Consider the following 11,010-nt stretch of genomic DNA (forward strand, 5'->3'; position numbering starts at 1 on the left):
CAGGAGTGTAAATGAGATATTTATGTATTTAATTTATAATTTTCTTATCAAAAATGTATGAAAATGTGTTTTCACTTTGTCATTATGAGGCATTATGTGTAGATGGGTGAGTAAAACATATTTTATACATTTTTAATTCAGGCTGTATCAAAGGGTATGAATACTTTCTGAAGGCACTGTATGTGAAAAGTATGTTTTATTGGAAACATACAATGCTATGCCTATAATAAAATGAACCGACATTAACCCCTATTGCTCAGCCCCGATATCTATGTACCTCAACCCACTAACCCTACACCCAATTACCCACACACCCAGCCCTGTTACCCCAATGCCCTTACCCTAAGACTCACATGCCAATACCCTAATATTGATACAATTTAGTCCGGATGCACCTGTATCCTAGCCATATAAGCCCTATTTCTTACCCCTGGACCACAGTTCCTTTGCCAAAATACCTCATCCTTTTTACTTGCTTATCTCAGCCCTTTTCCCCACTTTGCCTAGACCATTGAAGTACCAGTGTACCCCACCTTCCATCACCGATATGGAGCGTACCGAAGGGCCCGTTAGTAGGGAAGTCCGCTGATTACGCCAAGCATCCGCTCGTTTAACTAAGGCTAGGTTAAAGCTAGGCCTGTATCCCCCAAGTATTCCGCTAATAATTTCATAGATCAACTCATAATACAGTGGTATAACACATGTGTTCATCTGTTTTAACATTAGGCTATGTTTTTATTAGCCGACCATTATTTCAATTCCCTTGTGGCGCACTCGAGTATTTTTTTGTGCATATGCACCTTTGATAAATGAGGCCCCCGCTGGTTTCTCAACTACAGTTACATCAACATCCAGTAGGGGGAAGTGATGTCCATGGGAAAATGAAAGCATTGCATAAAAATAAAATATTTTGAGATTGGCCAACATTGAAAGAATTGTAGAGAGAGACATAGATTCTCTGTCTGAAGTCAGTGAACAACCAATGGTGTCAAAACAAGTGCCTATTCAGAATGCCATTATCAATTTGTACTGGGCTGGGCTTTGGTGGGGCACAATGTGGACTTGTTCTGACATCAGTCCAAAAGATCCCTTTTCATATCATCCAGAGTATAACTATTGCACACACACACACACACACACACACACACACAAAACAAATAGATGATGATAAATAATTTATGGGTAGATGTAAATAATCTTTACACATAAAATTGTGAAAATGCAAGTATTTGTAAAGAGCGCTGAAATATTTTACTTCCTCTGTGGTTGCAGAGAGTCTGGCAGAACACCAGGAGCTCAACCACAATCTTGCAAGCTGTCCTTTGAAATTATCTTGAGAAAAATCTCAGAAAAAGACTCCAAGATGTGTCCATGACCAGGGTCGTAACTAGGTTTGAGTTAAAGTGGGGTCAGATATATGTTTTTTGAAGTAAAGCTTATTTACTGCATTTCTATACAAATAAAAAACTTTCAAATGCTATTCGGAGAATAGCAAAAATAAAGCAAAAATGACCCCGGCCATTATCACCTTGGCTGCTGTAGGTTCATTCACCTCAATCGATCTACAAACAGATAGCCTATTAGCAATACAGTTGTAATGTTATACCCCTGAAAGGGGGAAAATATGAGACATGATTCTCACTGACACGTAGCATCAGCGATTGTTCAGTCATTTGTACAATCATTAAATCATCAACTCTTTACATACTGTAGATATCGCTTTCCTCAAATTGCAAACACTGAGTTTGTAAAACATTTGGAACACCATCCTAATATTGAGTTGCACCCCCTTTTGTCCCCAGAACAGCCTCAATTTGTCGGGACTACAAGGTGTCAAATGCGATCCAATGCTACACAGACTTGTGTCATATTGGCTGGATGTCCATTGAGTGGTGGACCATTCTTGATACACACGGGAAACTGTTGACCGTGAAAAACCCAGCAGCGTTGCAGTTCTTGACATACTCAAACCAGTGCGCCTGGCACCTACTACCATACCCCGCACTTAAATATTTTGTCTTGCCCATTCACTCTCTGAATGGCACACATACACAATCCAAGTCTCAATTGTCACGAGGCTTCTTTAACCTGTCTCCTCTCTTTCACCTTCATTGGTTGAAGTGGATTCAACAGGTTACATCAATAAGGGATCATAGCTTTCACCTGGTCAGTCTATCATGGAAAGAGCAGGTGTTCCAAATGTTTTGTACACTCAGTGGATAGTGTTCACTTTTGTATTCCTAGGCATTACGAATCAAGCTCCGCATAAGTAGATATCCAACTGGAACACACAGACAGTGGTGTAAAGTACTCAAGTACAAATAGTTTAAAGTACTACTTAAGTTGCTTTTGGGGTATCTGTACTTTACTATTTATATTTTTGACAACTTATTTTCACTCCACTACATTCTGAAAGACAATATACTTTTAAAAGTTTTCCCTGACACCCAAAAGTACTTTTCCCTGACACCCAAAAGTTACATTTTGTAAGCTTAGCAGGGCAGGAAAATGGTCCAATTCACGCACTTATCAAGAGAACATCCCTGGTCATCCCCGCTGCCTCTGATCTGGTGGACTCACTAAACACACATGCTTCATTTGTAAATTATGTCTAAATGTTGGAGTGTACCTCTGACTATCCAAAAATACATTTAAAAATTAGAAAATTGTACCTTCTAGTTTGTGTAAAATAAGGAATGTTTAATTATTTATACTTTTACTTTTGATACTTATTTGAGAAATGACATGTATTTTTGATACTTAAGTATATTTAAAACCAAATAATTTTAGACTTTTATTCAAGTAGTATTTTACTGGGTGACTTTCACCTTTTTAGTTGAGTCATTTGCTATTAAGGTATCTTTACTTTTACTCGAGTATTACAATTGGGTAGTTTTTCCACCACTGCACACAGATAATCATATTATCACATTCACATTCATTATTAGAATATTTCTTGTGATTCTGTATTAATATCAGTGATGTAGTGGTACATAAAAGTGGGTAATTCACTGATATAAACGGAAAAGTATTCCATTTTTATAACTGTATTGTTTGCATTTCAATTGCATTTTAAGGTACGCCATGTCGAGATGATCATATTGAAACATATCTTCTTCTTAAGTTCCTACCTTGTTTGATAAGACTAGTACAAATATGGGGCAGAGACCCCCACTGAACCACTGTACTAACCTCTCTCTGCTAGCTTCCTCTCTCTCCTCTGCTTCCTCCTGCATGCATTGCAGCCTGCCTCAGCCTCGATCACCACAACAATGTCTCAGTAGCAAACTCTCTGTAAAGCAAAGTTATTATGATAACCTAGTAGCCTGTATGTTGCTCCTGCTGAGGTATGCTCCGTTTAACGTTTGCTTCTTACTTCATCCTTCTATCTGACTAAATAATACTAGCCAGAGCACTTCAACGTTGGTTAGTGCTCTCCACCCTAACCCCCACCCCTACCAAAACCTTACCTAATCCTTACCGTAACTATTTTACATTTAAGCTATAATGCGTTAGGGACGTCCCAAGGATTCCGAATAGCATGGACCCTTCAAAGTTACTGCAATAGAAGTCTCTACCAACAGCTAGCCACCTGCCTGACTGTCTATTTTTGTTTATTTGGGGGGATGTCTGTAGACACGGCAGGAGTCGCGGGACGGTTTCAAAATCGCCTTTTGTCCGGCATCTCGCAAACACTGTCAGAAGCAGAGCAGCATCTCCATTTTTGCCTACTCAACTGAGCCGACTCCGAGCTTGGGTAGCTCGTTTCACGGCCCCAGCCTGTTCGCGAGAGGGTGGAGTTAAGAGAGTGGTGCATGTGCTACTAAAAAGGAATATCCAGTGGACGAAGGTGAACATAACGAACTGACAACTATTCACTATTCGTTGGCAAAGAGAATACAATCGTCTTCAATTCTGTCATTTAGCAGACGCTCTTATCCAGAGCGATTTACAGTAGTGAGTGAATACAATTTCATACTTGTTTTTCTCCTCCGTACTGGTCCCCCGTGGGTATCGAACCCATAACCCTGGTGTTGCAATCGCCATTCTCTATCAATTGAGCTTTGATCAACGCTGGGAGCAATATTTAGATATATTTAGACTCATAATTTAGTTTCTTTATTGTGTACAAACTATATTGTAGCAACCTTAACCCAAAACCTAGCCAAAAGGTTTGGACCGACACTGGGCCAATTGTGCACTGCCCTATGGGACTCCCAATCACAGCTGGGTGTGATACAGCCTGAAATCTAACCAGAGTCTGTAGTGACGCCTTTAGCACTGAGATGCAGTGCCATAGACCACTGCACCACTCGGGAGCCCAAATGGTAACAGTTAAGGTGTTGACTTGACAGTCGCTGGACCTATGTTCGAGTCCCCGTTGGGGCTACACCCCCAAATTTGGTACATTGGTGTCAGAAGTGGGATGGAGCAAGGGCGGCCATCAGAAAGCAGTGTACACGTGAGGAATTTGGTATTGAGATGCGTGGAGACACACTCTCCTAAAGGTAATTGGTAACCCAACACCTAGCGACCTCATCAAGAGGTTTGGACCTCTTGGTGTATTAGCTAAGGTGTTGGCTTGACAGTCGCTGGACCTGGGTTTGAGTCCCATTTGGGGCTACCCCCTGAATTTGCTTCGGAGTCCTCAATATGTAATTATGGCCATGTCCATGACAGTCACATCATTTCAGAATATTTGGTAGGCAGGAAAAAGCTAATGAAAGATAAACCAGAGTTACTGGAACCTGTGAAAACATCCTCTTGTAGCAGCCCACAGAGATAAGACACTGATCTTGCACGCACTACAAGAACTGTAGATTGGTGTCTTCACTTCTCTACCACACAATGAGACACATTAGATCGTATTCCTGCTCAACCTAATGTAAACCTAAACTAATCAATTTTTAGAAAGGATGTACTTACTCTATGTTGCCCTTTTACTAAGCAGTATACATTTCTCTGAACTGTACAGATGTTCTTTGAGAAGTTCATAGTCATGAGAATGTCCACAGGGTTTGGTTATAGTTGAGGAGCATGACATAGCTGTACTAACTATGCTGTCTTATAGCATAAGCTCAATGTCAGTGATGAACGCACATAAAGTCCCTGATCATATAGTATAAAAATAACCTCACAGCAAATTATATTATTTTTTTTAAAAGAAAGCATTTTGTCAATATATGATAAGCACAGTCAGGTAGATGTTTTTAAATGCCCTCTCTCTTTAGCTCTCTGACAGCTGTTAGTGGTGCAGTATGGCCACTTACTGCTGTCTTTTCAGATGAAAAACGGTGATTAAATTCTGCTGAATTGCTCTTCACCCAGATAAGGTATTCTGGTGAAAAAGCTTGTCCATGCATATCTGTGGGAAACATCTTGTTCTAGAAGGGTTCATAGTTGTGCAAAATAACTGCCACCAGTTTCATAAACATTTCTAAATGTTAAAAAATAAAAGGTAATTCTTTCTGTGATCGATCTTCATATTGACGACTGAGGTTACCATGACCTGCTACCAATAACAGTGAAAAGCTCTTATTCAACCTTTTGCATTCAAGTGTAGCTCAGTTGGTGGAGCATGGCGCTTGCAACGCGCACTGGGCGGGCCTACCTTTCACCTCAAGTGTACCTATTGCTCCTTAATCATCCATCTTTTCATTATATTTTGCAGAAATGGGTTGGACCTGTCTTCATCTTCAGTGAGCTGGATCCCTTGGAGAAAAACCCACCTACACAGAGGATGACTGAGAAGCAGCTAGACATCCTTGGGCTGTCCAGGCTGAGTGTGGAGGAAGACAGCAGCAGTGGGGACCAGGGCACCTGTCACTCTGCTGGACACGTCTCCATCAATACTGTGATGGTGTCTGGGGAGGAAGGAGCTTTGTCAGGGAATTCTTGTGTGACATACAAGTGCAGCCAAGGTGGGGAAAGCTTCTCCCAATATACTGGAGGCAGCAGAGGAGGTATCGACACTGAGGCGGAGGGCCCTCTTGGTGCTGGGGCAGAAGAGGAAGGAGGGTTATCTGGGCAGAGTGGAAGACGGGCATCAACGGGCCTGCCTGCTATGAAGTGGCAGTTCCAGCTACAGGCCTGCAACTATCAACCAGAGCAGATTTCATTGGACTCAGAGGACGGCTACCCTCCTATGGTGCTGGATCTGGACAGTGTGGACACCATTGACAGTGGAGTCTTTGTTGAGTCTGACTGTAGCAGTCCTGTGAACACTAACTTTGAGTCTGAGAAGCAGATAGACTCTGCTTTACTGAGTGGGGTAGGCAGTTCCCCTTCTGAATATGTCAAACAGTGGGTGACGGGTAACACTATGCAAGAGGACACAACCAACTCAGGACAGAACAGGACGATGTGAGTTCTCCCTCATCTCCTGTGTCACTGACAGTGTTTCAGCATATTTGTAAAATTCCTTACTTTCCCTGGCATAGATATATTGTTCATATTGTCATCATGTATTTTTTTTTTTTTAAGTGGAGTAGGAATGATTTCTTCCCAAAATAAAAATTGTTTGTCGTAGTAATACAATAATATTGTTTGACAATAGTTGTCATGTTGCATTATGTAAATAGATGTAGATTACTCATTTTGGCCTTCCCATACCTAGATTTTGTAAATTAATCATTTTTTACGGCTTCTCATGCATTTTCCATGTGGAAAGGGTATTGTTTTTATATCATGTTTGTCACCTAATGTTTCTTATGTTTGTGATAATGGATCCAGTTGAGTTTGCATTCATTTTCAATCACTTGTTAAATCATTAAAGGGATAATCCACAGTTGCTACATCCCATTTTTTGACTTATAAATTAATTATATAAACTAATTTATTTTTGAAGAATATAACTTTAAATGCCTCCTGAGCATAATTCAACTGTCATACCCAATCAGAAGACAAAATATAAGCTTGTTTTACTCCAATGTTTGTAAACAGTAAAGTGTTTGTAAAGTGGAAACAAAAACGGTACAGCCTCAAAATATGCTTAAAATGTTGATATATTGGATGGTCATTCCTTGCATCAATAGCGCTGTCTATGAATTTATGAGTGGTTACATGTCTCCAGGCTCATCCCTCAGGTATTACCAAAACAGAGGCTGGTGGCCACTTTGTTATTGTTTCAACTAATGATTGCCCATTTAAAGTAAAAAAATGTTCTCATATGCATGATAATGTCCCATAGGGGTCAAAACAATATTATTAAGTTATGGGAGCATTCCAGCATTCAGATATTAGTCTCCTTTTTCTGTACGATGCATAAATGCATCAGAACACAGATTTAGGTCTGCTTTAATGCAGTTCTGTCATTTCTCTTTACCATTCTCATTTGCTGATAAGAAATTATAGCTACTTGTGACTGAACTAAAAGCTTGCAGCGGTAGGCTACATCTGATAAATTGACTCTCCACTAGGTATCAAATTCTATAATCTAGATATTGCCGTTGCACTGTTATCACAATGAGTTAAACCACTGTCTAGTTTCCGTTAAAAATCTTTGAAAAATGTGAAACAGATTGGTTTGATTGCACTGAAGAGTATGATAAAACATATTTTATATGAATTTCAGGAATATTATAATAAACTATAGCTTAGTTCATTATATTCATGATGCTTAAATATGACTTGTACACCAACATATCACCTTTTTTTAAATTACAAGTGTGTAATGTGAAATAGAAAATCTTAGAGATATGTTCATAAAAAATATTACGATGGGTTAATTTGAACAATTAGATAGCAATCAACTCTGTCACAGAGAGGCATTGAAGAAGGCGTGGAGAAGTGAACAGCTTTCATATGATGACAGGACCTGACTTCCTCTCATCGTGGTGTTATAGCATTATGATGCTTGACTTCACTCATTCATTCTCTCTGAGAGATGCCCTATCCACAAGACCCATGCACAAGGTAGTATGGACCTTTCTCTGAAATGTTTTCCATTGTGTACTTTCCACATTACGATAAAATGCACAATTTGCACATTATACATGACTTATGCATGTTTTTCCTGGTTTAGCCCTACACTCATGCTAAGATGAAGCTTCTACTGGCACTTTGTGCAGTTTGGAACATCATCCAACTATCAGTGTGCTGCTCTTCTGGAGGTACTGTACAATAGTCCATTGTACTGTTCTTTTTGTTCATGTTCAGATTCATGTCCAGGAGTAAAAGATCATAACATAGGCGACATGGGTTGTGATAAAAGGGTATGTTTCTTCACAGAAATGACAGATCGACTCACCTGTGTATCTGATTATTGGTTTACAATTACCTGTACTTTGAGCATCACTGATGAGCCTGCAGGTGTCAACAATACCCACTACTGGTTGAATTTGACCTGGTCTGGTGGAGTCGGGTGAGCCTTATTGTGTGCTGATGATGGATTCTTATGTTATAAATCTCTTTGTTCTGTCCATTACCTGAAGTGGAGAGATGAATAGACAACATTAAATGGGAAAAAAATATGCAGAGGATAAATTATTTCTAATATCATTTGAATCACACAAATTATTAACATTTTTCCGCAGGATTACATTCAAATGTACACTGGTGAAGATGGGGGACAGTTATGGTTGCACATTTGTGGCCGATTTTGATAAGAATGTAACGTACCACGGCTCTTCATTTAATGAAATGGACTGTTTCAATGTACAGCTTTGTTATAACATTGACTGCCAATCAAACTTGACAGGCTTTGAACCATTCAAAAATAGTAAGTTCCCTGTGAAGATTATATTGATTTGCAATTCATGAAATATGGCATGAAATAATTATGATTGTGCAAAATATAGCTGACAAATATGTGTAAAGACTAACTCTCTGTCATCAGTTCAACCAACAGCTCCAAGTCATCTCGCTGTCCAGTGGACTTCAAAGGGTTACAGATGCACTTGGCAAAGTGGATATGAACACCATCCATATATAACAGAGTTCCCTTACCAACTCTTCTTCTACAAATACCATGGCAATAAGAGCGAGGTAAATAAAGAGCATCTTAATAAAAATTCATGCTTCAATTGTTAAAGTCAAGGGTTGTTTGCTAAATTGTTTCCTGGATTTTTTTCTCAGGGGTTTTGTGTGTCCCCTCAAAACAAATCTATTTTAATTGATGCATCTAGACTTGAGCCAGATACCACATATGTTCTGAAAGTGAGATCCGGGCTATATAAGTCCTCTGGATATAAAGGACAGTGGAGTCCGTGGAGTGCATTGGTGCAATTGAGGACTGATGCAAAGGAAGGTGAGAGAGATCTGCTTTGGAGACAAACTAGTTCAATCATATACCACTCTTACCTATCGCCTCTTTGTTATTGTCCCAAAATATGCTATGGCAAACCATTTAGGCTGTGTTTAGACAGACCAATTAGTGATAAAAATATCAGAATTGGGCTGCTTGTCTAAACACAGCCATTGATGCATGTACTAATTTTCTCCTTCGCCAGAACCAACTATAGTCCTTGTCCTCAGCAAGTTTGTATTTCCAGTTTGTGTGATTGCTGGAGTTCTGTTGTTTGTATTTTACAACCCCACGACAAGGTAACTGGTCTTCTTCAGAAACCCATACAAATACTTAAAAATTGTGTCATGAGAGAGTGAGACTGATTTGGAAGCAAACAAACACAAATCATTTGCAATCATTTGTGTCATAGAATGAAGATAAAAGCTTTCTATGATGTGCCAAGCCCAGCCCCTTTTTTCAAACCTCTCTACAAAGATAACAAACATTTCCAGGTAAAGTCTACTAATTAATTTATTATTTTCCCAAAGTGGTCCTCATAACACCTTCAAAATGGTCCCTGGGATACAGTTTATATCTTAATCATTTTTTCTCTATAGGACTGGCTTGAGTCAGAGTGCAATCTGAGACAAACATACAAAACAGAAGAGCTCATGACCATCGATACTTTGATTATTGAGGCCAAACCTATAGTAGAGGACCAGGACTGTTCAGCTACAACACCATATCCCCTAGCACAAGTTCACACTCCCTATGTTGGTCCCTCAGTGATGGACTGGGTCTGCAGTCACAGTCCAAATGGAAATGGTCCAGGGGACATTCCTTACACCCAGTTGCCCTGCTCTCTCCTAGAGCTCCAGTTTGGAGGGAAGGGCACCTCTTTCTCTCAGAACCCTTCGGTCGCCTGTGAGGGGGACTCTGGATGCGAGGACTTAACACTCAGCCCTGAGAGCAGCTTGCCTAATAGTCCTGTATCTAGTGAGCCAGAATGCATCTGTACTGATTACTGTATCCTACACGAAACCTCTAAAGGTTTTATCCCCACTGGTGTGTCCAAAGAGGTCCCTTGAATAGTTATTGCATAGAGGGACCAGGTAAGGAGGAAACCTGTGCCACTGAGTGAAGTTACCAAATGTTACATCATATGCCAATAGGACACAGACGGCCTACTTCTTGGGTTTTGATAATGTACTGAGCAAGGGGTGTCATAGTCTTTACAATTTCCTAAATTACATAATGTTGACTTATGATCATTTGCAGTTTATTTTTTGTAATTCTGAAGTAGAATTGTGTATACTATACTGTAACGAAATGTGTTTTGTCCGTTTGAAATATTGTACTTTTTTTATTACTGTATCAATTGTGTGATAGCTTAAATAGCTACTTTGGACCAGTTCATTTCATAATGTGTCTGCACTGATGGCACTAGAGCCATTGATCCTTCAGTATGTGAGTTAACCACCAGAGGATGCTGCGACTCAACACTTAGAGGAGAAATTGGCGAGGTGCAGTTTCTTGGATGACAATTTGAGCTCTATATAATATTTTGAAAGTAGTTTGATAATCCTGTAATTACTATGTCCTTTAATTTGTCTTGTATTACATACTTGTTCGCTATTGTAAATACAATAATACATTGGTATGGTTTATATGTATCGTTTTCTATTTCGCAAAAAAGTAGATGAGTAGCTATAGTTATCAGTAAAGACAATTGCAACAATATATATGTATAGCCAACCAATGGTCTTCAACTTGCTTCATCTTTC

General features: G+C 39.5%; 2 protein-coding genes across 3 annotated transcripts in view; both read left to right on the plus strand.

Annotated features, from left to right (window-relative positions):
• The window catches only part of LOC110538267 (interleukin-21 receptor), a 38,955-nt gene extending 32,165 nt beyond the window's left edge, over positions 1–6,790 (plus strand). For both annotated transcript variants that reach the window (XM_090193335.1, XM_021624983.3), the window contains exon 9: positions 5,672–6,790. In XM_090193335.1, coding sequence (XP_090049461.1) covers positions 5,672–6,367 — 696 coding nt within the window. In that variant the 3' untranslated portion in view covers positions 6,368–6,790. The remainder of the gene's footprint in view (positions 1–5,671) is intronic.
• Positions 6,791–7,807: 1,017 nt separating this feature from the next.
• LOC110538269 (interleukin-21 receptor-like) lies at positions 7,808–10,971 on the plus strand. The gene is made up of 9 exons (XM_021624984.3): positions 7,808–7,914; positions 8,024–8,111; positions 8,230–8,362; positions 8,535–8,719; positions 8,837–8,985; positions 9,076–9,247; positions 9,450–9,543; positions 9,657–9,738; positions 9,844–10,971. The coding sequence occupies exons 1-9, from the start codon at positions 7,849–7,851 to the stop codon at positions 10,312–10,314; spliced, it is 1,440 nt and encodes a 479-aa protein (XP_021480659.2). The 5' UTR covers positions 7,808–7,848; the 3' UTR covers positions 10,315–10,971.
• The last annotated feature ends 39 nt before the right edge of the window (positions 10,972–11,010 follow it).

The sequence above is a fragment of the Oncorhynchus mykiss genome, chromosome 12 (genome assembly GCF_057628025.1).
Source record: "Oncorhynchus mykiss isolate SJ-2025 chromosome 12, ASM5762802v1, whole genome shotgun sequence".
NCBI classification, from domain to species: Eukaryota; Metazoa; Chordata; class Actinopteri; order Salmoniformes; family Salmonidae; genus Oncorhynchus; species Oncorhynchus mykiss.